General features: G+C 58.0%; 2 protein-coding genes across 2 annotated transcripts; both read right to left on the minus strand.

The window, feature by feature from the left end:
* Window positions 1-286: 286 nt before the first annotated feature.
* UPK3BL2 (uroplakin 3B like 2) lies at window positions 287-4,330 on the minus strand. Its single transcript, XM_045543068.1, has 6 exons — window positions 4,214-4,330; window positions 2,723-2,875; window positions 2,301-2,520; window positions 1,677-1,753; window positions 1,301-1,421; window positions 287-582 (listed from the first exon to the last, which is right to left on the minus strand). Exons 1-6 carry the CDS (start codon window positions 4,293-4,295, stop codon window positions 474-476), a joined length of 762 nt encoding a protein of 253 aa, XP_045399024.1. The 5' UTR covers window positions 4,296-4,330; the 3' UTR covers window positions 287-473.
* Window positions 4,331-19,688: 15,358 nt separating this feature from the next.
* UPK3B (uroplakin 3B) lies at window positions 19,689-24,939 on the minus strand. Its single transcript, XM_045543075.1, has 6 exons — window positions 24,435-24,939; window positions 24,110-24,259; window positions 23,601-23,826; window positions 22,397-22,476; window positions 21,453-21,582; window positions 19,689-20,995 (listed from the first exon to the last, which is right to left on the minus strand). Exons 1-6 carry the CDS (start codon window positions 24,526-24,528, stop codon window positions 20,836-20,838), a joined length of 840 nt encoding a protein of 279 aa, XP_045399031.1. The 5' UTR covers window positions 24,529-24,939; the 3' UTR covers window positions 19,689-20,835.
* Window positions 24,940-26,326: the final 1,387 nt, after the last annotated feature.

Genomic DNA, 26,326 nt, shown 5'->3' on the forward strand with positions numbered 1-26,326 from the left:
GGCTGGGCAGGACAGGGGAGCATCTCTCATGGGTCTGTAATCTTCACAGCTCCCAAGACATGTTCACCTTGGTTTAGCTTCACGGCGGCCCAGGGGGCCGGGGTTACCATCTCATTTCACAGACAGGGACATTGAGGCTCACAGAGAGGTGGGTCCTGCCCCAGGTGACTGCTGGCCTAGGATCCTGAGCCTCGCCCCTGGGCCTGCGTCCCCTTGAGACCCTCCCCAGAGCTGGGAGCAGTGGTGCAGGAAGACTGTCCAGGTGTACGAGGTCACACAAAAGCAAGGAGGTGTTGGGGACATTTATTTCTTACAGGGACTGGCCCAAGCTTTGGGCTAAGGACACCTTCCCCCAGCCTCATCTAGAAACAATCTCTTCCAGGGCTCTGGAAGCTTCAGGCTGTTTCCCAGCCCAGGCTGCAGAACCCGGGCCAGAGAGAGGCTGTGGGGCAGATGGCGTCCCCCGGAGGCCCTCAGGAGCCCCCCACGGCGGGAGTGCTGAACGCATCATGGGTGGTGTATCTCCTGACACTCACTGTCTCCCTTGGGCCCGAGATGGGCGTGCTCCTGCAGCTGTCGAAGCTTGGGTGGGGAGGAGAGGAGAGGCATGGAGAGTGAAGGAAGGGCCGGGAAGAGGTCCCGCAGCCACTGCCTAGTTCCCCAGCCCACTGCACAGGGGAAACTGAGGCTCCATGGGTCGGGCAGAATTAACCAAAGGGAGACGTTGCCGATCCCACCTCTCACTTCCGGTCCATGGTCACGGCCAGGCCCCTACACTCTCTCCCTCTGCCCCAGCTCCCCATGATCCCTCTAAAACATTACCTGTCTCCCCTGATAAAAACCCACCATTGGTTCACATGGGCTGCAGGACACGGCCCAGGTCCTCGCTGGGCACCTGGCCTCCCCGGCCTTGCCCGGCTTCCTGCAGCCCTTCTGCCCCAGGAGCGCCCCAGTTGCCCACCTCCCTGCCACGCCCTTCCTGGAACCATGCTTCTCTCCCCTCCTCCGCAAACCCCACCCGGGGCCGGGCTTCCCTTCTCCTCTAGGAAGTCCGTGGACCCCCGCTGTGCGCCAGGCCCCAGCACCTGAGTTCTGTCTGACGTCTCGGGGCAACACATAGAGCTTGGCCCAAAGACGGTTCACCTCCACCTGGGGCGTCCCTGCCCGCCCCCACGTGCGATCCCAGCTGCCGCCACCAGGGGGCGGGCGGTGCCCGCTTGGAAGCGGGGCGGGGACGGAGGGTGCAGGCCCAGGCGCCCCCACCCCCGGGCCCCCGGTGAGCCCAGCGCTGTCCACTCACCAGGTGTATGTGAGCACAGCGACGAGGGCGGTGAGGAGGAGAGCGAGGAGGATCGACAGGATGGCGATGATGACAACGGTGCCCGCGCTCTGGGCCCCCCGAACAACCTGGAGCGCCTGGGCTGAGGGCGGTGATGGGGGCCGCACAGCCCGGCAGGAGAGGAGATTTTATTTGATCCGAAAAGGGGACCTTGGGCAGCCTCCAGGCCAACGCCCACCACCCCAGGCCAGGAGATGGGGTAGGGGCGAAGGGGCGAGGCTGGGGGAGGGCACCGGCGGATCCGGAATGGTCATGTGCCTCTGATTGACAGGCCGGCCTGTCCCCCCAGCCCACGCAGCCCTCAGGCTCCCCTTGACCTGCGCCTCTGGCTCCCTACCTTGGGGCAGTCGGGTCTCCGTGGACCACTCTGTCTCAGCTACGGGTCCCCTGTCATTCATCACCAGGAACTTCACCCTGAACAGGACACCCAGCATTGGGGGTGGGGTCCCCCAGATCCTGAAATCATCAGGCCCTGGTGCCTGTGGTCTGTCCCCTTGACTCCCAACAGAAGGGGCTCAGATGTGACATTTCCAGCTGTGTGACCTTGGGTGCATCCCTCACCCTCTCTGGGCCTTAGTGCCCTGATTTGGAAAATAGGGGGAGGGGATTAGATCTCCCAGCACCAAACACAAGTGAGTAAAGCCCTTAGGGAAGGAGACAGGAGCAGAGTCCAGTCACTGCCTGGGGGACACCTAGTCTAGATGAGGACACTCGACCTGAGTGGTCCAGATGGCCGTGGGGACTGCAGCTTGAGGTGGGGCCCCCTGCCCAAGAAAAGTGGGATAATGCAGGGAGGCCGCCCCAGCCCTGCCCCCTCCTCCCCCTCCCTTTGTTGGAGCTGGAGCGGAACCCAGGCGCCCTGCTTGGGCCGCGGGGAACCTCCTAGGAGCTGCCCCAGGTTCAGGTCTGGGTGTGGGCAGGAGCACCCCCACCTGGGCCAGGGCCTGGCAGAGCCGCTCACCTGTAGGGGCCTGAGTCCGGCAGGGGGTGGTTGCAGCCCCTAGTCGTCGTGGCACAGCGGGTGTCGTTGCCCACACGGAGGACATGGAGCTGGCTGCTGGCCTGGCCCCCGGGGTAGAGCGCCCGGTAGGCCATCAGGGTGAGGTAGTAGCCACTCTGGGGGAAGTCGGCAGGGGCAGGGCTGTCCTCTACACTCTCTGGGGCCCTGAAGCTCTGGGTGGCTGAGGGTGGCACTGCAGTCGGACGGTGGGGGACGCGAGGGCGGGACCCCATCCCCACCCCACCAGGCCTGACAGCCCTCCTGGGGCCCCAACCCCTGCAGCACCGCCCCCTCCCTGACCTCCCCCCAGCCTGCTGCTCCTCTCAGGCCTGTCTGCCCATTTCACAGAGGGAAGACCGAGGCCCGGCCCCAGCAGCACCCACCGTTGCTGCGGGCCACCACCAGCCAGATGGTGTCCCGGTCGGAGATGTTGGGGCTGCTGAACAGGCCCCGCGGCTGCTCCAGGGTGAAAGTGGACTGGGTGAGCCTCCCCGCCAGGGTGGCGCTCCAGAGCCGGGGCACATAATCCATGCGCTCTGGGGGGCGGGAGGGGAAGGGCAGAGGCAGAGGCTGAACAGGGCAACAAGCTCCTGCAGGCTCTGGTCCCCCCCAGCCCAGTCTGAGCGGGGAGACATAGACCCATCTTGGAGGCCCCAGTCTGAGGGAGGCGTTAGGGGCACTTCCTGGGAAGTCGGGTCAGGCGTTATCGGACATCTCCCTGGTGACTCTGTGCCCCATGGGGCATGGTGGGTGGCCTGAGTCCAGACCTTGGCCCTCTCCTGGGAGGCTGCTGGGGTGGGCACTGTGTGAGGTCAGGGGGAGGCCTTGCCCTGCTCCCCCATGTCACTGGGGTCTCCCAGGGCAGGGCAGGCGTGGAGGCAGGGGAGGCCCTGCCCTGGTGCCAGGCACCTTCTTCTGGACCTTGCTGGGATAGGACTTGAATCTAGGAGGAGCCTGAACCTTTGGCTGGACTCTGTCCCTGACATGCCCAGTGACCTTGAGCTTGAGTCCCTCTGCACCTCCCCCCACCGCCGCACCTGCGTGAGGTTGGTTTGCTTAATGAGAGGAATGAGTCGCTTGGGAGGGGTGTGGGGGATGACACAGGAAGGTCCCCTGACTGAGACCCCAGGCCCAGACATGGACCACCCAGAGGGGGCCGTGGGCTCTGGGGCCACCTCCCACCCCAGCCCCCAAACATCTTCCCCTTCAGGACCCTGTCCCTGCTCAGGTCCTCACAGCCTCCCCTGGGAAAGGGTACGGGGCAGGAACAAGCAGCCGGGGCCATATGCCAGAGGGCACTCGGACCCCCTACGTCCTCCTTGAGCCCCCTGAGGGCAGGAACAGGGCCACAGTGTCCTCCTCTCCCCAGTCCCCAATACTGGGGTCAGGCACACTCTCCCCTTCAGTTCAGCCCTATTCGTTCCCACTGAATTCAGCTCAACCCCAAAGGTTCAGGCTAGAACCTTCCTGCGGGTCATGGGTGGCTCAGTCCTGTCTCCGAGGCCCAGGGCACTCTGCATGCGGTAGGTACTCAATGTTTGGAAAGAGGAGGGGAGCAGCAGAGATGGGGGTGCCGTACCTCTCAGCCCATCTAGTTAAGAGCTGATGATGCCCGCAGCCCTCACGAGAGAGCTTCCTGGGCGAGCCCTGACCTCCGGGACTTCTTTAACCCTCTCCTCAGGGAATGAGGGGGGAGGGAGGGCAGGCACGTGTGAGAACTGGGGGTGAGAACCCCAAGGAGGGAGAGGTGGCACTATGGCTCCCCAGGCTTGCGGGGAGATAGGTGTCTGTCTTGTGGCAGCTTGTGGTGGGCTGTCTCTCTGACCGCCCTGGGCCCGGCCCCCAGCCCTGTGCCAGCGCCCACCCGCACTCACCCAGGCCCTGCCGGGGCTGGACGTGGGTCAACAGCACCAACAGCAGCATGAGCAGCTGGGACTGTCCCCGGCTGTGTCCCATGGCCAGGCCAAGCACCCAGCAGTCTGTCGGTCTGTCCAAGAGTCTGTCTGCAGTGTCCGCTGCCCTGAGACTTCTCCGCCTGTGCTGGGCTGGGGGAGGCTGCTCCTGGCATCTCCTGGTGCCCCTCCCAGGTGCCCCCTCCTCCCAAACAACTGGTCAGACAGGTTTGGGGCAGAATCTTCAGTCCCCGTGGATTCAGCATCACCAGGGAGGGTCTGAACAGAACAATTCTTGCAAGATGAGCCTGGACACTCCCACCCCCACCCAGGAGGGCCCGGCCAGGGAGGGACTGAGGAAGGCAGAGGCTGCCCAGTGACAATCCTGCCACACCCACCCACTCCATGGCATCTCCTCATCCAAACAGTCCCCAGCCTGGCAACTGGGGCTCCTCGCAGGCCCCTGTGGGGAAGGGAGTTACCGCCACTTCCTAGCATGGATAGGGAAGGGGGACTGTCCCAGAGCACCCAGGCTGCCAGGGCAGAGCCCACCCCCCCACCATGTGGCCTGGCCCCGGGAGGGGGCTCCCTCCCTCATCTCTCTACCCAGGTGACCTGCCCTCTCTTCCTGCCCCATCCCCAGCCCCTGCCAGGGCAGGGCAGTCCCTCCTCCAGACAGAAAGTTACCAGATGGGGCCCAGGGCAGGTGGGCAGAGCATGGTGACAGCCTCTCACCTGGATTGCAGCACCTGCCCCCCTCAGCCCAGCCCCCACGCCTGGACACAGCCAGCCTCCTAACACTCCAATCACGCCAGGTGTCTCCTCTGCTGAAAATCCAAGATTGTTGTCACCTGTGGCCCCCATTCCTGGGTGAAGAGGGGGCTTCCCCTGAATAAGACACATCTTAGTTCCCCGGGGAGATTCAGATGTCCACCCCAACTCACAGGAAAAACTTCTGGAAGAAACTTCTGTTATAAGCAGGACAGGCTGGAAAACTCAAGTGCATCACAGTGGGAAGAGGTTGAGAATCGCTGGCCCCCAGGTACTTAAAGTTCAAGATCTTCCCAATCAGGCTCCCTCACTGCTCCTGGCTTCCTTTTCGGAACACCCAGTACTCCCTCACACCTCTGAGCCTTTGCATGTGCTGTTCCCCTGCCTGGGATCCCCTCCTCCCCAAGGAGAAAACTTCTACCGCTACTGCAAAACCCAGTTCAAATGTCACCTCCTCCGTAAAGTCTTCCCAGACACTCTACCCAGACTCTTCCCTGACCCCCAGAGTGACTCCCTTCTTTCTCAGTGTTGCCCTGGCACTTTGTACAGACCAGTGTCCTTCCTGCTGCTCAAGGACTGGTCAGCCACACGCCGTCCACCTTCTTGGGGCCCAGCCTGCTCTGGGGCAGGTGGGAGGCTGATTGCTTAGTTTATTCAGGCTGCTGTAACAAAACACCATGGACTGCTTATAAATCACAGATATTTTTTCTCATAGCTCTGGAGGCCGAGATGTTGTAGATCAAGACACTGGAAGAGTTGGTGTCTAGTGAGGACCTGATTTCTGGTCCTCACATAACGGAAGGGGCGAGGAAGCTCTCTGGGGTCCCGTGTGCAGGGGCACTAATCCCAGGTATGAGCTAAACACCTCCGAAAGGCCTCTTAATACTATGACATTGGAATTAGGTTTCAGTGTATGGATTTGGTCAGGGGGACACAAACATTCCGGCCCTACTGCTGACCACTGTCAGAGAGTTGTCCTTGTCGTAGGACCTGGGAGCCCTGTCTTGTCCAAGCCCTGAGTTAGCACAGACAAGGCAGCGTGGTTTCCAGCTGAGCACTGTGCTCTTCACAGGAGTGGACCATCCGTGCCCCCGGCCTGGTTTCAAATGTCGCATGACTCATCGTGACCAAGCTAGTTACAACTAGGTGGTCAAAGAGCCCTTCCCCGTGGCAACAGTTCACAGTCCTTTTCTGGTTCACGAGCACCCATCGCCATGACAACACACATCCCCGGCCAGAGAGCGACGCCATCTTCCTGTGTGACCGGGCTTTGAGGAGCCCTCAGGCCCAGCCTCCCTCCACACCTGCTCATCACCTGCTACACCTTCTGGCCTCGCCTCCGTCTGTTCCCACCGTCAGCTCCCCTGGCCTGGGTCTCAGGGTCTCATCAAGGTCGCAGTGGCTCTGGTCCCGGCACCCACGCCGGCTGAGCACCAATTCCCTCCTTTGGGGAGTCCTTTGTTTTAAAATTTCCAAACAACCACAAACGTCCTCTGGTTCGTATGATGCGTTTACGCTCTGTTTGATGGCCAGCCCACACACGCTATTTTTCTTTCCAAAAATACTTGAGCTGTGCCAATTGTTTATTACAGTGAACTTCAAAAATGAAAAATACTGGATGTGAATCAACATGGCATAATTACCCAGCAGGTTTTTCGTGACCAGCTCTGTACTCAGACATGGTAGCAGAACGTTTCAGATTTTCCAAGTTTTAAAATGACTCTGCTTCATCAGTGACTGACTCAGCCCCAAGGGTAGTGGAGGCTGAAACGAGAGCCGAGGTTCAGGAAGGCAGGTGAGGTCAGGGCTGGGCCTGCGGGGACGCTGAGCAGGGCAGGTGAGGCCCAGTGTGCCTGGGTGAGCCCCGGCCAGAGGCCACCAGACGGCCTGTCACAGCGCACACGCTGCTTCGCACCTCTGTCCCTTTGCCACCTCGCTATCCTTCAACACACAGCTACCTTTCCTCCTCTGGTTACACCCCAGGAGGTGGCACTGCCTGAAGTCATCCCCTAGTTGGCCTTCGTGTCCACGTCCTCAAATGCCCCCCAGCACCCCGCAGGCACCTCCAGCTTATAACTGTTGTAATATGCTTAATGTATTGTTAATACATCAAGTTCACTCCATGCACATCCGACGTCTGCCCCCTCCTCCCCCTGAAAGCCCCGTCAAGGCAGGAACTGGCCTTTCCAGCCTGGGGCCCCCCCCACAAAGTGGGTATTGCAGCTCCCTGGCAGTTGCCGGCAGCTTCAGACGCAGGTCATCTGCAATCAGCATTTGGTCACAGGACGCAGAGGTCAGACAGGCAGAGTTTTAAGCGGGCCAGGTGGCCTCAGAGAGCAGAGCTCCTGGGCCCGGGCGCAGGCACGAAGGCAGAAGAGGGGGGACGTGAGTGGCAGTGGGTCTGGCTGGGGCAAGTCCGGGCCGGGCTGGGCCTTGCAAAGGCTTTCTTTGCTTCTCCTCGACTTTTTATTCTACAGACGCTCGTAGCTACAGAAAAGGCGAGAGACTAGAGCAATGCACACCTAGATACAGTCTCCACCCGGCTTGACGGCTGTTGACAGTTTGCTGTACTTGCTCTCTGGCCTCTCCTTCATATACATGGATAAGATAGATAGAGATATAATATTTGTGTGTGTGCGTGTACAGTCATGCACCACATAACGACGTTTGAGCCACCATCAGACCACGCATACAACGGTGGTCCCGTAAGATCAGAAAGGAGCTGGAACATCCCTCTCGCCTAGCGGTTTGTGTTACAGCCGCCTACAGCATTCAGTGCAGTAAGGCGCTGTGCAGGTTTGTAGCCTGGGAGCAACAGGCAGCCCGGAGAGCCTGGGTGTGTGGGAGGCTACACCGTGTAGCTTGCAGTAAGTGCACCATACGATGTGCTGACTGATGACAAAATCGCCTAACGATGCATTTCTCAGAATGTATCCCTGTTGCTAAGCAACACATGACTGTACATGTATACACACACACACACACATATATACAACATACTTTTTTCCTTTCTCTCCCTCTTGAAAGTCAGGTGAAAGCAGACGCCGGGGAACATGGGAAGAGCTTGTTTCCCCTTCTGAAAGTGCGTTCTCGCTCATCGACTCATCACCTCCACCGGTCCTCAGACGTGGGCAGGGCGGGCATGTGACTCATCTCAGGCACACCAGAAAACTGGGCCCAGCAGAGAGAGGAACTCCCTGCAGCCCCGTCGGGGTCAGTGGCAGAGCTGGGCAGCAGCCCCAGGCCCCCTACCAACAAGCAGGACTCTCTCTCTTTTCCTTTTTACTAATCTGTGTTGAATTTGGGGTCTGGGGGAGCAACGGATTCGTTTGACTTCTCAGTTTGTGGCACATTTCATGACGGCTCTGTACAAGCCCCCTCCCCACTCTGCACAAGGCCCTTCCTCCCTCCCTCCCTTCCTTCCTTCCTTTCTTCCCAACAGGGGCTCACTCTGTCGCCCAGGCTAGAGTGCAGTGGTATCATCATAGCTCATCGCAGCCTCCAACTCCCAGGCTCAAATGATCCCCCTGCCTCAGCCTCCCCCCCACCCCCTGAGTAGCTGGGACTACAGGCGAGCACCACCATGCCCAGCTCATTTTTTTTTTTTTACTTTTTGTAGCAATGGAATCCCTTCGAATTTGCCCAGGCTGGTCTTGAACCCCTGGCCTCAAATGATACTCCTGCCTCAGCCTCCCAAAGTGCTGGAATTACAGGCGTGAGCCACTGTACCCAGCCAGGATTTATTTTGTTTTTTGTCTTCATCTCCATCCCACTCATGCTCTGTCCTCCAGCCAGGTATATGTGCTTGTATCAGTCACCTGTGGCTTCATGACAAATTATCTCAGAACTGGCAGCTTAAAATAATACACATTTGTCATCTCAGTGATTCTGAGGGTCAGGAAGCTGGGGGCAGGTTGGCTGGGTGGTCGCTCAAGGGCTCTCATGAGGTTGCAGTCAAACGGTCGGTCAGGGCCAGGTCATCTGAAGGCTCGCGTGGGGCTGGAGGGGGCATTTCTATGATGGCTCATTCAGGTGGCTCTTGGCCATCCACTTGTCTACATGACATGGCAGCCAGCATCCTCCAGTGAGTGATCCGCTTTCCATGCCCGGCTAATTTTTATATTTTTTGTAGAGATGGGGTCTCGCTCTTGCTTAGGCTGGTCTTGAACTTCTGGCCTCAAGTGATCCGCCCGCCTTGGCCTCACAGAGTGCTGGGATTACAGGCATGAGCCACCATGCCGGCCAACCTCACCCTCTTGAACCCCAGTCCCACACCCCCCTCACCCCGGCCAGCTGAGCTGCTCGATAAACCCTCTGCGATGTCCGACTCCCTGCCTTCCTCTCCCACCCTCGACCCGGGCTGCAGCTCAGATGCCCCAGTTTCTCCCCTGGGCCCCCCACCCCGCCCGTGTAGCCCCGTCACAGCTCCTCCCCCCGCACTGCACTTTCTAGGCCAGGTCCCGCCAGGGCCCTCAGTTCTGCCTGGCAGAGGCCCCCCCACGGCCCCCCGCCCAGAGAAGTCTGATGATCTGAGCCCCGAGGTTCCACGAAGCTTCTTGGGGCCTTTGGGCGACCTCCGCAGGGGAAGGGAGGGCGGGGCAGGAGGAGGGAGGGCGAGGCAGATGATTAATGGGATGATTAATGGGACAGTCTCTCTGTCCCTCAGGGGGAGAAGCCAGGGGGAAGAATGGTTGTCAAGGGCAACACATTCTTCCCCGTGGCCAACGTGGGGCTACTTCACCCACAGGGAGGGGGTTCCAGGGAGGTTGGAGCAGAGTGTGAGCCCAAAGGGAGCTCTGAGATCTTCTAGGATCAACACTTGCTTTACTGAGGGGAAACTGAGGCCAGGGGGACAGGCAGACAGCCTGGTGGGGCTCACATGGCAAATGAAGCTAAGGGAGGACCCTGGGCTCCCAGCAGGGAGGGACACCCAGGCTGGGAGCAGTAATGGGGGTGGAAGGGGACGGGCAGTGCCAGGGCAGGGCCTGTGGCTTCTGGCTCCTCTAGGACATGCAGGGAGGAGGCAGGGGGAGGAGGCCAGGGCCAGAGAGCAGGCAGGCTCTGGCCTGCACTTGCCCAAGTTCATCCCGAAGGCCTCAACCTGCTCAGCTGTCACCCCAGGCCCTGTTCTCCTGCCTCTCAGCTTTTGCGAACGGGGTTCCTTCTGCCTGGAAGGTCCTGGCCCTCCTCTTTGCCTGTGGCTCTCAGTTAACCGCAGTCTCCACCACCGACACCCGCCCTGTGCATCCACCTCCAAGACCACTCATTCCCCACCAGGCAGTCATGGGGGTACGTTAGTCAGCTCCGGCCACCATAGCAAACTATGACAGACGGGCCGGCTACAAAAGACGTTTATGTCCTCCCAGGTCTGGAGACAGGAGGTCCCAGATCAAGGTACCAGCAGGTCTGGTTCCTCCTGAGGCCAATCTCCTATGGTTGGTTTGTAGACGGCCACCCTCTTGCTGCCTCTACCTGTGGCCCTTCCTCTGTGCACGTGTGTCCGTGTCTCTTCTTAACCACGACCCCGGATTGGATGAGGACCCCCCACCCTGATGGCCTCATTTTAACTCGGTCACCCCTTCAAAGGCCCTGTCTCCAAACAGCCACATTCCGAGCTTCTGGGGTGAGGTCTGTGACACAGGGGTTTTGAGGGGACACGATCCAGGCTGTAATAGTGGGGGTGCCTCCCCATGAGCAGGATGCTCTCTAAGGACAGGGACAGGATTCCGAGCGCTCTGCTGGGCCCATGGGGTCTCGGGGCGGGGGGTCCAGGCCTGCCATCCTGCCAGTAGCAGGTGCTGCGGGGGAGGGCGCGGGCGCAGGCTGCAGCGTGAGCAGTCAGGCGTGGCCCTCGGCTCCCGTTTCCTGCCAGCCCCTCCTCCCCCCAGAAGGTGGTGCCACCCGCCCTCAACCACAGGCTGGGCAGCTTCCCAGGCCCCTGCGGGCAGGGACAGGAGGGGCTCCAGGGAGGCCACCAGCTGGGCTGTCGGTGTCCACTGCCCAGCAGCGTGGCCAGGAGCTGGAGACACCCACTCTGTGCTCTAGCTGTGACCCCACATGGACAGTGAGGAGGGCTGAGCTCTGCAGAGTGACAGCATAGGGGACAGAGCAAGTGCAAAGGCCCTGTGGCAGGAGGGTAAACAAGAGTCTGTGTGGCTGGAATACAGAGAGCAACGGGTGGATCATGGAAGTATTTAGATTCTGTTCTTGCATCATGAAAGCCCTCAGAGTTGTGAGCAGAGGTGTGACGTGATCAGGTTTATAACCTGGTCCCTCGGGATGGGAATCAGGAACGAAAGGGGGGACCCAGCGAGAGGCAGCTGCTGCCATCCCAGCGAGAGGCCAAGGCGGTGGGCTTTGGGGTCCCAGGGATGGTGGCGAGAAGCGGTGGTCAGAGACACCGGGAGGCGAAGTGAATGCAGAAGTGAGAGCGAGGGCGGGCGTTGCCGGCCGCCTGTTTCCACCTGCTGCCAACCCGATTCGGCTGATTTCTGGGCTGATGAATCACCCGCAAGTCATCACCCCCACAACGGTGCTGGTTTTCCCTTTTAACAATGAACTTGTTTTTAACCACCGAGCCATTATTTTACGGGCCAGTGAATTTCATGGCACTTCCCCATTTACAGTCCTGGGGAAATTTTAAAACACCATTTAATAAAAGATTCTTCACACGGTGCTTCTCTCCCCGAGCTCCTCAGGGCTGTCACAAGCCGGCCCACGTGGGGCTGGGGGCTGGCTGATGACTGTCTTGAGTGTGACGCTGGGGCAGAATGCCCTGTCACGGGCCCAGTGTGACCGTGCCTATGTGGGGTGGTGACTGTGGATTCTATGACACCTTGGCATGGTGACCAGCACAGCCCAGGGCAGAAGCCACAGCCAGGCACCTCGCAAGGTGACTCTGGCTGACCCAGGGTAGGCTTCATAGAATATTAACAATTCATTAACATTCTTTGGAACACGCCAGCTGTTAAGGTGACGTCCCCAGAGCCCCTTTTCCTGGGGATCTGCAGTAAAGCCAGCGAGGGGGCCTGGATTTCACGTTTCTACCCAGGCCTGCAGCAGAAGCCCCATCCCTCAATCCTACGGTGGCCTCCCGAATATTTCTGGAACCCACCCCTTCCTCTCCCACTCCTGTTGTCTGCCCCGGTCCAGGCCTGGTTCCTCCCAGCCCCCTGGTCAGCCACTGTGCCACCCAAAAGCACCCAAGTGCTGATGTTAGAGACATCTAACCATCAACTTAGGACTCGCGAGTACTTTCCACAGCAGGCTCAGCATTTGCACTCCTCGTACCCCACCTGTACCCGATCTCAGTGGGAAGCAGCCAGACAGATCAACGCTCTGATTCCCCAAGATTGAGGAATGGACAAAGAAGGGGGAGTTGTAATCAGATCCATGAACAAACACAAAGTGACCCCTCTATGCATATTCTCCTTTGTAGCTTTCCTATGTTTGGAATTCCCAGGCCAGGAGGGGCGGTTGGTCAGAACATTACAATCTTCCTGTTTAACTAAACTTTTTACCTTTTGAGTTATTTCCAAGAATTGGCAAATTCTTCACAGGTAACAATGCTGAGACTTGCCATTCATCTCTAACTTGTGACCTCTGGATTAGACTTGAGCGCCTTGATTTCAACACAACCTGCCCCAAAGCATGGATCTGCCTTCCTGAACCCCTTATAAAACCTCCTACCCTCTAGCATGGGTGCGGTGGCTCACGCCTGTAATCCTAACACTCTGGGAGGCCGAGGTAGGAGGATTGCTGGAGGCCAAGAGTTTGAGACCAGCCTGAGCAAGAGTGAGACCCTGTCTCTACTAAAAATAGTAAAAATTAGCCACGTGTGGTGGCACATGCCTGGAGTCCCAGCTACTTGGGAGGGTGAGGCAGGAGGATCACTTGAGCCCAGGAGTTCAAGGTTGCAGTGGGCTGTGATGGCACCACTGCACTCTAGCCGGGATGACAGAATGAGACCCTGTCTCAAAAAAGAAAGAGAGAAGGAAAGAAAAGGAAGGAAGGAAGGAAGGAAGGAAGGAAGGAAGGAAGGAAGGAAGGAAGGAAGGAAGGAAGGAAAGAAAGAAAGAAAGAAAGAAAGAAAGAAAGAAAGAAAGAAAGAAAGAAAGAAAGAAAGAAAAAGAAAGAAAAGAAAAGAAAAGACACCCCTATGCTCCGTTGATCAGATATGGATTTGAGGCAGTTCTCCTATCTGGCTGGCGTAATCTGTAATAAATTCCCTTCCTTCCTTGGCAATCCTCATTGTCTCAGTAATTGGCTTTCTGTGTGGAGAGCAATCTGCCCTAGGCCAGACCCCCCTTGTGGGATTGGTAACAAATCTTGGTGGCCTGTATGGGGTTGGTTGCTTGCGGCTCGGTGGCCAGCCATCGCCAGCTTGCAGCGCGTCCCTGACTGCCTTGGAAGCATGGATCCCAGGGTCTTGGCATCTGCGTCCAGGTGGGCGAGTGCCATGTGATGCACTGCACAACACCCCTCTCAATCTAAGGGACTCCAAGGCGATTCCTGTTGGATTTGGGGTTGGAAAAGCCCCAGCTGTTCGAAAGAGTGGGAACCGCTCTGATGTTGCCACCTGACACGCCCCAGGCACATTTGTTGGAACTGCTCCCACTTGTTTGTCGTTTTGTGGGTGTCGCATGGTTGTGTGAGTGGGTGTGTGTGTGGCCCTGGGAAACCAGAATTCAATCCCTGAGGGCAGCCCTTTGGGCTGAATAGAGTTAGGAGCCCACGAAGAAGAAGGAAATGGTATTTTTCAGTAATACCGTCTGGCCGCAGTACTCTCATGGGACTGGGGAAACTTAGCCCCTTAAGGGATCACGAAACTATAACACTGTTCTCCACTGATATTTATTCTGTCATCGCTCTGGGAAGTGGCACAAAATCCCTCACGTACGGTCTTTTGTGTTTCTTTATCCAAACAAGCCAGGCCAGATTCGATGCGAGATTCTATTATATTAATAGCACGGAGGACAGAAGCCTTCAAAAAGGTCGGAGAGGAGAATCCAAACTCAAGAACCCCGCCCCGCCACTGGAGGAGCGTTCTTATTGCCAAGAGGCTGCCACCCGGCGCCAGCCCCAGCACGTCACTCCTTCCAGGCATCCCTTTCTTAGCTCTCCTGTGAGCGGGGACCCCTATTTCACCCCGGTTGCTTCTCCAGCCGTCTCTCCTTCACGCTCCCTTTTCTGAGGACAGTCCTGGGAGGTGTCACCATCGGGGTACACGGTTTGGCCGGGCTCTTCCCTCCCTCCCAGCAGGGCGATTTTCTCTGAGACAGGGTCCTCTAGGAGGACAGAATGAAAAAGGACAACCGGCTGGATTGATGTGGGTTTCCAGCCCATCCGCCACTTCTGACTTATGGAACTGGACACAGAAGAATCCTGCCCATAGGGGTGACCCAAAGTGTACAAGTGATCTGCTGGGGTCTCTTTTCACCTCTCATCACCCCGCCGGGCCAGATGTCCAGAGCCTGCTTGACATTCTTCCAGCCTCGGAGGAACGTCACACTGTCCTGGAGAAGGCACGAGAGGAGGCTGACCCATCGCACGTGGAGGACCCAGATACCCGGGTGAGGACTGGAGCTGATCTACCTGTCCCAACTCACGATCTAGCTGGGACCCAAGCAACGGGGACCAGGTTAAGACTCAACACTCCCGAGACTGTTTCCTGGTCGGGCTTAGAAAAAGGGTGTTCCCAAATCTAAAAGCCTGAACAAGGTTCAGGAAATCAGACAGGACAGGAGATCGATGAAAATCTATCAGCCTCTTTAGAACGAGTTCTCGAAGCGTATCAGAAGGATACTGCTGTAGATCCAAAGAACCCTGAAAATTCAAGGTTGACTAACATGACCGTCATTGGCCAGAGCAAGCCGGGTAGCAGCAAAGTTACAGAACCTACTGGGTCCTCCAATCCCGCCCCCATCCCATTTGGTTGAAGTGGCTTATAAGGTTTTTATTAATATTACCATAAACTGTGAACAGACTAAAGAACAGCAGAAGGAAAAGAGAAAAATTACATAAAATGAAGCAACAGGCTTCGATGCAAAACTCTAAGGGGCCCACCCAAAGGGGACCACAGCCCCAAAGAGGAAGAAAAAATAATGAAAGGATTCCCTTAGGGAAGAATCAATGTGCCCAGCACAGGAGGAAGGTCACTGGAAGAAGGACTGCCCTAAAGCAGAAGGGCGACAGGGAACCCACTCTGCGGTTGCTGGGAGTAGATCAAAAAGATAGAGAATGACAGGACCCGAGGGCCGCCCAAAATCTGTGGGAATTACGGTCCGTGATCAACATCGCCCACCGGGAGCCCAGGGTAACAAAGGTAGGAGGAAAAACATCAGTTGATTTCCTGACCCTCGCTGGCATGGCTTAGTATTCAGTCTTAAATTGGCCAGGCTTACTAAAGACTCAGTGCTGGTGACCAGAGTGCCCGGAGAACCCTCCCGCAAATATTTTCTCCACCCCCTGGATTGTGCTATTGGAAATTCTTTCCTTAAACAGAGCTTTCTCTACCACGGCCCAGTGCCCTCTCCCATTTCTGGGTAAAGATCTTCTCTCTAAATTGCAGGTTTGGCCGGGCACGGTGGCTCACGCTGGCCTGGAGTCCCAGCACTCTGGGAGGCCAACGTGGGAGGATCGCTTCAGCCCCGGAGTTTGAGGTTGCAGTGAGCTATGATGATGCCACTGCACTCTAGCCCAGGTGACAGAGTGCGACCCTGTCTCAAAATAAATTATATAATAAATTAATTAAAATTAAAATTAAAAAATAAATTGCAGGCACAAGTGACCTTCCAGAATAAGCAAGTACATACTGGAGTTCCTCCAGAACACACATATGCTTCGCAAGTGGCTCTGCCCGCTGAAGCTCTCGATCAAGTCGACCCTGAGGTGTGGGCTAGCGGACGACCCTTAAGGGCATGTGTGGACCGGATTTATATCAAGTACATTACAGTCGCCCAGATTTGACCAATCAGCCCTTGCCAGACCCAGATGAGGATCTTTATGGATAGCAGCAGCTTTATGGAACAAGGACAATGAAGCTGTGTATGCCGTGGTCACCAACCCAAAGGCGATTAAGGCATACGCCCTACCCCTCGAACGTCTGCCCAGAAAGCTGAATTGATTGCACTGACTAGAGAGAGCCCTGTGTTGTGGGAAAATGAGTGTATCCATATTTATACTGACCCCAATATGCTTTTACAGTGGTGCATGCATGTTCGTGGAGCTATCCACAAGGAGTCAGGGTACCCTGCCTCTGAAAATAAGGAACTTAGGCCGGGCACGGTGGCTCACGCCTGTAATCCTAGCACTCTGGGAGGCCGAGGCGGGTGGATCGCTCAAGGTCAGGAGTTCGAGACCAGCCTGAGCAAGAGTGAGACCCCATCTCTTCCAAAATAGAAATAAATGATCTGGACAGCTAAAAATCTATATAGAAAAAATTAGCTGGGCATGGTGGCGCATACCTGTAGTCCCAGCTACTCGGGAGGCTGAGGCAGTAGGATCGCTTAAGCCCAGGAATTTGAGGTTGCTGTGAGCTAGGCTGACGCCATGGCACTCACTCTAGCCCGGGTGACAAAGCGAGACTCTGTCTCAAAAAAAAAAAAAAAAACTTGCTCCCCCTGAACTTAAACCAAGGATGGAGTCAGATTGGGTGGGTGAGTGCCCGAGTGATCTCAGATTATTATTTCAGGCTAAGCCCACTAGCAGGTAGGATACACTGGAACCCTGAACATGGAATTGTAATTATTCTGCCAGTCCTGACCTCCTTTGCTTGGAAGGACAGTTAATTAGTTTGAATCTCTCAGATCCTTGCCTCCTTGGCTAATCTACCCACATGCTGGATACGCCACCTGAAACCCCAGTTGGTCCTACACCACCATGATCCCCTCACTCAATTAGTGTACAACTTTTCTGATGTCCCCAAATGCACCTTTGAACATGTTTGAAATCCTAAAAGAACTGAATGCTGAGTAAGACTCACTTGGTCAACGACTAGGACTCAAAAGCCCCCTCATTTCTTCTTGGCCTCCTGATGGGGACATCCAGTCCCTACAAACCCTCAGAATCAGAGTGGTGGGAAACAAGTACATTCCCCTAATAGGGACCCAGATAACATGCTCTGTAGCCAAATGTTGGACCCTGCCCAGCCTCCTGGGACAGATCTCCCATAGAGGGCTGTGACTTGGCCACCACAGACCCTTGGTTAGCTCTGCAAGCTTATCAGTCACATGAATTTATGACTTGTGCCCCAGAGGGATGTGCTTTTTTATTTCAACAAGAAGGAGAGCCTTGGGCCTACATGTGCATTAAAGAGGGAGACGCAGGTCCATGTTTATTAAGCCACTGTATTGCTCCTTTCTCTGTACATGATGACTCAGATACCAACTGGGCCCCTTCCATTAAATTGTTTTCATGGGCAACTAGGGGAATTTTGGATGGAGATTCCATCTGGGGAACACCAGGACAGTATCTCCCGGGAGGGATACCAGATGGGAATGGATATTTCTTTCAGTTTACCTTACTGCCCTGGTGGGTGGTGGCCAATCAACAACCTATCTGTGACCTTGAGGACAACTGCTAATGAAACTGCAGCTACGACAGCTGCCCAGCAAGTCATTAGACTCTTTAGACTGAATGGTTCTTGATAATCGCATAGCTCTTGCTTATATCTTAGCAGAACAAAGGGGTGTTTGTGTTATTGCTAACTCCTCATGCTACAGGTATATACATACTTCAGCAGAAGTAAAAGCGCATACTGATGAAATCAGACTGCAGGCTTCTTGCATGCAACATGCAGGAGAGGATGGACCAGGGCTGGGAGACTGGTTCACAGGACTATTCACTCACATTCCTCAGGGAATTTGCTCTTTTCTTTCTGGGATCCTACAATTTGGTCTCTCCCTTTTACTAATTATTTTTCTAATTTACCTGGTAGTAAATATATTAATCCAATGTGAGTTAAAAATGTTGCTATAAAACAATAGATGAAAGCATGCAAGTAATGATGTTGGAGACATCCAACCATCGACTTAGGACTCATGAGTACTTTCAACAGCATTTTCACTCCTCATGCCCCAACTGCGCCCCATCTCAGCAGGAAGCAGACAGACAGATCTGATTCCCCAAGATTGAGGAAGGAACAAAAAGAAGGCGGGGGTTGTAATCAGATCCATGAACAAACACAATGACCCTCCCATATATGTTGTCCCTGTAGCTTTCTTATGTTTGGAGATTCCCAGGCCAGTAGGGCTGGATGGCCAAAACATTATAATCTTTCTGTTTAGCTAAACTTTTTACCTTTTGAGTTATTTCCAAGAATTGGCAGATTCTTCACAGGTAACAATGTTGAGACTCACCATTCATCTTTTAACTTGTGACTTCTGGATTAGATTCCTGCACAACTTGATTTCAACACAACCTGTCCCAAAGCATGTAGTTGCCTTCCTGAACCCCTTATAACAACTCCTGCCCTTGGTTGACAAGACAGATTTGAGGCAATTCTGTCTCGTGGCTGACATCAACCATAATAAATTCCCTTTCTTCCTTGGCAATCCTCGTTGTCTCAGTAACTGGCTTTCTGTGTGGTGAGCAAACAGACCTGGACCAGGACCCCTTTGTGGATTTGGTAACACACCTGGTCTCTCTGAGGAGCTCCCTCTCCTGTCTCCTTCTTTCCTCCTCTACTGACTGACTTCCCCTCGCCCTTCCAGAATCAGCTTGGAAATCACCCCCATGACCCTCGGTTGGGGGCAGGAGCCTCCCCTGGGCCCCCGTGCCCCCTGGGCTATGGTTCATTCTTCGCACCATAGTGTTGCCATGTCTATTTGGAGGCAGTTTCCAAGGCCAGGCCCCAGGAGGCCCCAGGGGGTGAGAGCAGCTCCCCAGGGAGGTCAAGAGGCTGTGCAAAAGGGAGGGACAGCCACAGGGGAAGCCACTGGGGCTGTGCCTGGGATCACCATAGATTCTGGCACTAAGAGCAAGTGCAGGAGGGCCCCAGGTCACGCAAAAGTCTGTAGCAATGTCTGCTCCTAGCTGATCCTGGGCGCTGGGAGGATTCATTCACCTTTGCATTCAGCAAACACCAGTGGCCCCTCATCCTCCCTGTCATACCCTTCCCAGGCCAGGCCCCTAGCTGGGTGTCTGGGGTGTGGACAAGACAATGTGAGAAGGCTCTGCTCGGGGCAGCTGATGGGGGTGGGGATTTAACCCTCCCCCAATTCCAAGAGGCAGAGAGGGGCCTGGGCTCCATAAAGGAATTTAAAAGTGGCTGCCCAAAGGGCTGGCTCCCATGGCCAGATGCCACCCCGGACACCAGAGCATATGACTGAATCTGCTTCTGTCTACTCCTGGAAGGGGTACTTTGGCTGGGAGGGGTGCAGGCAGGATCAGGGAGAGACCTCCTGGGAGGAGAGGTTCAAAGGCTCGAAAGTAAAGTGCTTGCGTGGGAGGGAGCACCCCTGAATCCACATACACTGTGTTGGTCATGGGCTTCCCAGCCCCAGAACGTGTGAGTGGGTTTCTCTGGGGGCAGTTAGGAGATGGGGACACTCCAAAGTAAGCAAGGACACCAATCAAGGGACAGGTTCAGGGCAGCCCCGGGGCTGGGGGCAGAGGCTGAACAGGGCGGCTTGGCTTCTCAGTGCAACGCCCCTGTCCTAGTGCGGGCACCAGTCGGGCCACGGTGGAGGAGCCAGACCACCTTTATTCACCTCCAAACGGGGCTGCAGCCCAAGGGCCCCCACCGGGGTGTGGTCAGACCAGAGGACCTGGGAGGGCGGCCCAGAGGGGCACGGGGTGCGGTGGGCAAGTCGCCGAGCCTCAGTTTCTCCACCTACAAAATCGCTGTGGCTGTATGGATCAGACGGTACACAGTTGGCTTTCAGGCGGGAGCGTGACTGCTCACCCCTCTCTGGCTCGGCAGAAGGTGGCCTGGACTCTTGTCTTCCGCAGACCCCGCGCAGCGGCGCCGGCTCCGGACTCCAGGTAGCCCCGGGAGGGAAGGGCCAGGAATAGCAGTGCGCATGCTCGCGGGCCGTGCGGCGGCCTGACTGCGGCGCCCCGGCGCCCCCGTGTGGCGATGGTGGGAACCCCCGGCCTTGCGGACAGACGGACGCTTGGCCCCAGCGAACGCATTGGGCTGACAGTCCAGGGTGCGACAGCCCCCCAACAGTAACAGGTCACATCTGGACGTGTGGTCATCTGAGGTCCAGAGTGGTGAGCCACCCAAGGTCAGGACTGGCTATGCTTGAAGCCCCATGGCTAACACTGTGTGGCATACAGCAGGTGCTCAATCAATGCTTGTGAAGTGAGTGGATAAGCGCGTGAGCCACCCGTGTACACGAGGGGGTTGGAAGTGGTGGCCAGAATCGGTAGCACTGTCTGACCTTCTGGCAGGCGGGTCCCCCTCGTGAGGGGCTGTGCCAGGGACAGAGGAGGTGCCTCTGAAGACCTCACTCCGGCCTCAGCCACTGATGGGGACAGAGGGACAGAGGGTGGCTCAGGCCTCATATGTCTCATGATGAGCCAGCCCCCTGCACTGGGCAGACCACGTCCTGGGTAGGCCTCCTCCTGGGGTCTGGAAGCTTCCGTCCACTGCTCCAGCCTTGCTCGCAGGAGGTCAGGCAGAGCAGAGGTGGGGACGGCCCTCCCCAGAACTCTCCCGAATGCAACTTACAGGTGCTGGAGAGGGAGAGAAACGGCCAGGCCGAAGCAGGGCTGCTAAGAGGGGGTTGGGGCGGGTCCAGGCAGGACAGGGCTGTGCTGGGGGGAGAGGCACAGGGCTGGGGGACATGGGCGCAGGGCAGGGAATGAGTGCTGTGTCCCGGGCCAGGCTAGGGGCTGAGGCTGGGGAGGGGGTCCAGGCCAGGCTCGCAGCCCACGGGCAGGGTAGCAGCCTCGCTGGGCGGGATGTGGTGCGTCATGTAGCGCTTCCCCATGAAGGAGCCGATCCGCAGCTGCTCGGGGGCCTCCTCGGGCCACCACAGGCTGGAGCTGGACCGGGAGAGGAAGAGAGGAGGTGTATGTCCCTGCCAGGTGGGGAAGCTGCCAGGTCAGGGCCAGCTGCCCTTCCCAGCTCCCTTACCTGCAGCCTCTGATCCCACCTTCTTCCCTTCTAGAACCAGCTGGAGGCCTGCCTCCTCCAGGTGGCCACCCTGATTACCCTGGTGTCAGGTCAATAACTTGCCAGAGGGCCCATGGGGAGAAGACAAGGCCTGGGAGGAGAAGGGCCCTGGCCGAGGACACACAGAGGACAGGCTGGATTGAGGCGGCTCCTCCCTGAACCTGCCCTCAGCAGGGCTGTGGGACCACCTCACTGACCCCCAAAGGGGGACACAGTCTCTGGGAAGGGCACCGCCCAGCTCTAATGGCAGCGTGAGTGGAGGGCTGGGGCCTGGGAGAGGGAAGGCGTTCTGGGTCGGGAAGGGGCCCTGGGGGTGTCGCCACTCACAAGCGCACAGTGGAGGCTGCCAGGAAGGCCAAGAGCAGGAGGCCGGCCAGAGAAGAGAGGACGGAGGTGATGACGATCATGCCGCCACTTCGCCGTCCTGGCCACGTGTCGATGGAGCCTGGGGCCTTCCCTGCACACACAGCAGCTGCTGGGAGGCTGCCCCTGGACCCCAAGGCTGGCTGTCACCTCCTGCCCTCCCCACCCATGCTCATACCTCAAGGCCTGGCCGATTCATGTCCCCAGACAGGTCCCTGAACCCACTCATTTGTCCCTCTCAGGATGGCACAGCATCTGTGCTCTGCCGGCCTGGGCCACCCTCGGCCACAGCGGGTCTCGCCTTCTAGGCTGTTCCCACCATGCGCCCACCCACCAACCCGCTGCTGGCACGTGGCGGGCAGGGTGCTGCAGGCTTCAGGGCTGAGCGGGGCACCGCCTGGCTCCCCGGAGCCCAGCAGTCAAGGCCTTCGATGACAAGACCCCCACCCCATACCCCTGGTCCGTCTCCCAGGCAACCCCCGCACCCAACACTCTGGCCTTGGTACGTGCAGTTTCCTCGGCCTGGTGACTCGTGCTCACCTCTCTGCTCAGAGAAGCCTCCAGAACCCGCTGTCCTCCCAGCCAGCCCAGACCCTGACTCTGGCCTCCATGCCCTTCTCCTCCCACCCAGCAGGGGCTGGCACGGGGCTGGTCCCCCGTGGGAGGGCCCACGTGTTTCTGCCCGGGACAGGGGACAGCACACCCGAGCCTTGGTGAGCACTGGGGATGGGTGGAGCTGGTACCCCTGGCGATGGGCCTGACCCAGTGGTCCACCCCAGCACCAGGCTCTGTTGGGGGTTGGACACCGAGCAGGGGAGGGGCAGGCAGCCACGCATGACGGTTGTGCGGAGAGAGGCAGGTGAGTCCACGGCCCATGGAAGCCAGGGCGCCCCTCCCCCCAGCGCTACCTTGGTGGAGAGTGATGTGGTCCGACCACCTGGTCTGGGCCTTGGGTGAGCCCCTGATGTCCATCACGAGGAACTTCACGCTGGAGGCAGGAGGCGGTCGGGGAGGTGGGGTGAGGCTCAGACACTCAACTGCCCCAGGCAGGCGCCCCTCCCTGCGGCCAGGCCCCAGAGAAAGACCTGCCAGTCCTGCTCTGAGACCCTCTGAGACCCCTCCAGCCAGGTGACCTGCACCAGCAGCCCCCGCCCACCAGGGCAGTCCCTCTCCAGACACTCAGTCTGGGCTGGGCATGCTGGTTTAGTGGCCCCTGTTACTAAATGTCACATACACAATGAGCAGGGTGAGGTAGCCCTGTAGGGCACGTGGCTCAGGGGGGGGGCCCAGGCCTCCCAGACAAGCAGCACTGGCCCAGAGGGGTCTTCGAGACCACGGAAGGAGAGTGAGGGCCCCCCGATGGGGAAGGACACCGGCAGAGGCCCAGTGGGGGGTCGGGGGGACAGGGAGGGAGGCAGGGCCCTGCACCAAGAGCGTGGGAGGCGGGAGCCCTGGGAGGTCTGAGCACAGTGAGGGACGCAGCAGGCTGGCACTGGTGCTGGAGGCTGCCGTGGACAGGGTGGGGCGGGGCTGGAGCAGAGCCAGGGCGCGGCGCAGGAGGGGACAGGGACACGGAGGGTGGGTGAGAGGGCAGAGGGGGCTGGGGCTCTGAGGTTCCAGCCACACCTACCCTGCATTCTTGCTCCCCCTAGGCCCTGTCGCCCTGAGGACTCCTGCCCTCCCCCTGTGGCCGGACAGTTGTGATCTGGACACTGGGGAGACACCTGCTTTCCCCTCCCGGCTCCACCCCGACCTTGACAGGCCACTTGGCACTCTCTGCCTCAGTTTCTCCATCTGTAAAAGGTGGTGGGAGCCATCTCTCCTGCTCTCTGCCTCACACCCCCTGGACTAGGTCTGAACCCAGCCCCCAGGCCATTTCCTGCCCTTACTGCAGCCTTAAGCCCCCTCCCACCTTGACTAAGTCCCCACCTCTCCTGGTGCCCCCTCTTCCTGGGCCCCCACTGGGATGAGCACTGTTGCCCACACTGCAAGGAAGGAGCCCGTGCTTGCTCCGCTGACCCTGGGAAGATGCTGGGGGGCGGGCAGCCCGGGTCCCAGAGCCCCCTCCCACCATGCACAGCCCACTCCCAGGGCCCTGGAGGGACGACCCACCGGTAAGGTCCAGGGCTGGGGAGGGGGGTGTTGCAGTAGAGCGGCTGGTGGCAGCCATGGTCATTGCCCACCCGCAGCAGAGGGACACCTCCACTGTCCCCAGCGGGGTCCTCACAGGGCAGCTGGTCCAGGGACAGGGGCAGCGTCATGTAGTAGCCGTCAGTCAGCAGCTGTGGGGAGGCCGGGATCTCGGCCAGGGTCTGTGGGTTCTGGAAGCCTCTGGAGGCTGCAGGATGGAGGAGCAGAGAGATGGGGATGTGGGGGGAGAGATGGGCCTCGTCATGCCGACCGGGGGCCTGTGTTCGCCACCCTCCAGCCCGGACCCCCAGAGGCAGTCCAGACACAAATCAGACTTGGTCACCCTCTAAGAGCCCCGTCGGGTTGGAGCCCAATCCACAGCCACCCAGCAGCCCCCAGCAGGCCTAACAACGGCAGGTTCTAGTGAGGGACTCTCGGGCCACCGCGCCCCTGGGCCCCCACACTCACCAGGCCCTAGAGCAGCCCCTTACCATTGCTGAGGGCCACCACCAGCCACACGGTGTCTCCGGCACTGGCATGTCCGTCGAGGACACAGCGAGGCTGCTCCAGGGAGAAGGTCGTGGCCGTGACCTTCCCTTCCAGGTCCCAGGCTGTTACCCGCGGCGTGTAGGGGATCAGATCTGCAGGCACGAGGCACGAGGGTGAGCGGTGGGGGCCCTGGAGACAGGCATGAGGGGCCGGCCACTGCCTCTGGGGCTGCCTCCCCATGTGGCAGGGGGAGGGCTCCCACCCACTCCAGCGGGTGCCGGAGTCCCTTGGGTCTGGCCAGGCACATCCATCCTGGACCCCACTCACCCAGGCTCAGGCTGGGCCCAAGACAGCTCAGCACCGAGAGGAGGATGAGGAGCGGCACCGGCCCCAGGGGAGGCTGCCTCCGGAGGAGCCCCATGCCACCAGCCTGTACCCCAGAGGTCAGGGGCTGGTCTGCGCCTGGGGCTGCACCCCACCCCCAGCCTGGAGGAGCTGGTTAGTCAGGCTGCCAGCTGGAAAGACCTGTAAACGCTCCCGCCACCTTTCCCTCCACCCTCCCAGCGGTCCAGCCCATCACAGGGAGGGGGCTGGGTGGGCTCTGGTGTGGGGCAGGCCCGTGCCTGGCTCCACCGCCAGAGCCAGGGCTGAGGGAGAGCAGCCACTGGACCCTCAGATGCCCATCAGGCCACCCCAGGGTCCCACGTCTGGATTGGGGTCCTCCCAGCCTCCCAGCCGCGGGGAGGAGGCCCAGCCTCTGGAAACACAGGCTCAGGGCCACATGCCTGGGATTCCTGCCCCCCAGGTGCCAGGAGCCTCCCCCTGGCCTTCCCTCCCCACCCAGGGCAGCCCCACCCTGCCAGCTCCAGCCCTGCCGGCCCTGCCCCCACCAGGCCACATCCTCCCAGCTCATAGCCTGCTCCCTTGTACAAAGGAAGAACGAGGACTCAGAGGAAGGACTGCAGAGCCCTGAGAGCCAACCAGCCCTCCACGCACACTATCACTATGGAGTATGTGGACTTTTGAGATATAACTCCCACACCATAAAATTCATAGCTCAGTGGATTTTAGTACATCATTGTGCAACCATCACCACTAATTCATTCCATCCCCCCCAAAGGAAGCCCTGCACCCATTACAGTCACTCCCATCCCCTGCACCCTTCAGCAACTGCAATCTACTGTCTCCATGGGTTTGCCTGTAACTAGGGCATTTCGTTGAAAGGAATCACACGATGGAAGCTTTTGTGGCTGGGCTTTTACTCAGCACGTGTTCAAGGTGGGTCCACGTTGTAGCTTGTCAGTGCTTCATTCTCCTTAACGCCTGAGTAACGTTCCACCCTGTGGACAGACCACACTTTTGAGCCATGGGCCCACAGATATTGGGGTGGTTTCCACCTTTGGGCTATGATGAATGATGTCGCCAGGAGCACCTGTGTACAGGTTTGCGTGTGGACAAGTTTCCCGTTCTCTTGGGTGTATACCTAGCAGTGGAGCTGCTGAGTCACCTGCTACCTCTGTTTTCTGAGGAACCATTTCCGAAGCGGCTGCGGGCTGCATCTTACACTCCCATCAGCAGTGGTTGAGGGCCCAATCTCTCCACTTCCTCTCCACAGTGGTTATTTTATCGCTTGAAGCCAGGAGTTCGAGGCTGATGACTGACACCAGTGCACTCTAGCCTGGGTGACAGCGAGAGCCTATCTCTAAAATATACGTGTGTTCTGGATCCTAGACCTTTACCAGGTATATGACTTTCGAGGATTTTCTCCCATCCTGAGTCTCAGTACCCTCTAATGGGGACGCACCTGAGGTCTGGGGGGCCTAGAAGGGCAGCAGCCTGTCACGCTCAGAGGCCGTGTGAGCCAGCGGGCGAGTCTCCAATGTGGAAGCGGACAGTGTGGGGTCCAGCCAAGCTGGGGTTCTCTATCAAGGCCTCACTCCCCTTTCCAATTTAACACTAGACACAGCGCCGCAGGCCCGCAATACTTATAGGAGCCCACAAAAATGTTTTTGATTTAAGGTGAGAAGGAAAAGAATGAACTTTTACATGAAAGAAAATGGCCCTATATATATATATATATTTTTTTTTTTTTTTTTGAGACAATCTCGCTCTGTCACCCGCTAAAGTGCAGTGGTGTCACGATAGCTCACAGCAACCTCAAACTCCTGGGCTCCAGCCATCCTCCTGCCTCAGCCTCCCGAGTAGCTGGGACTACAAGT

The sequence above is a fragment of the Lemur catta genome, chromosome 2 (genome assembly GCF_020740605.2).
Source record: "Lemur catta isolate mLemCat1 chromosome 2, mLemCat1.pri, whole genome shotgun sequence".
Classification (NCBI taxonomy): Eukaryota; Metazoa; Chordata; class Mammalia; order Primates; family Lemuridae; genus Lemur; species Lemur catta.

Bases quoted from the DNA above. Each gene is read 5' to 3' on its own strand.
- UPK3BL2 (XM_045543068.1), bottom strand. From the start codon at position 4,295: ATGGGACACAGCCGGGGACAGTCCCAGCTGCTCATGCTGCTGTTGGTG. The intron at 2,876-4,213 runs GTGAGTGCGGGT...CCCGCCCCCCAG, and splicing joins CCAGCCCCGGCAGGGCCTGG to AGCGCATGGATTATGTGCCC. The intron at 1,422-1,676 runs GTAGGGAGCCAG...CACCGCCCTCAG, and splicing joins GGAGACCCGACTGCCCCAAG to CCCAGGCGCTCCAGGTTGTT.
- UPK3B (XM_045543075.1), bottom strand. From the start codon at position 24,528: ATGGGGCTCCTCCGGAGGCAGCCTCCCCTGGGGCCGGTGCCGCTCCTC. The intron at 23,827-24,109 runs GTAAGGGGCTGC...TCCATCCTGCAG, and splicing joins GGTGGTGGCCCTCAGCAATG to CCTCCAGAGGCTTCCAGAAC. The intron at 22,477-23,600 runs GTGGGTCGTCCC...TCCTGCCTCCAG, and splicing joins CCCAGCCCTGGACCTTACCG to CGTGAAGTTCCTCGTGATGG.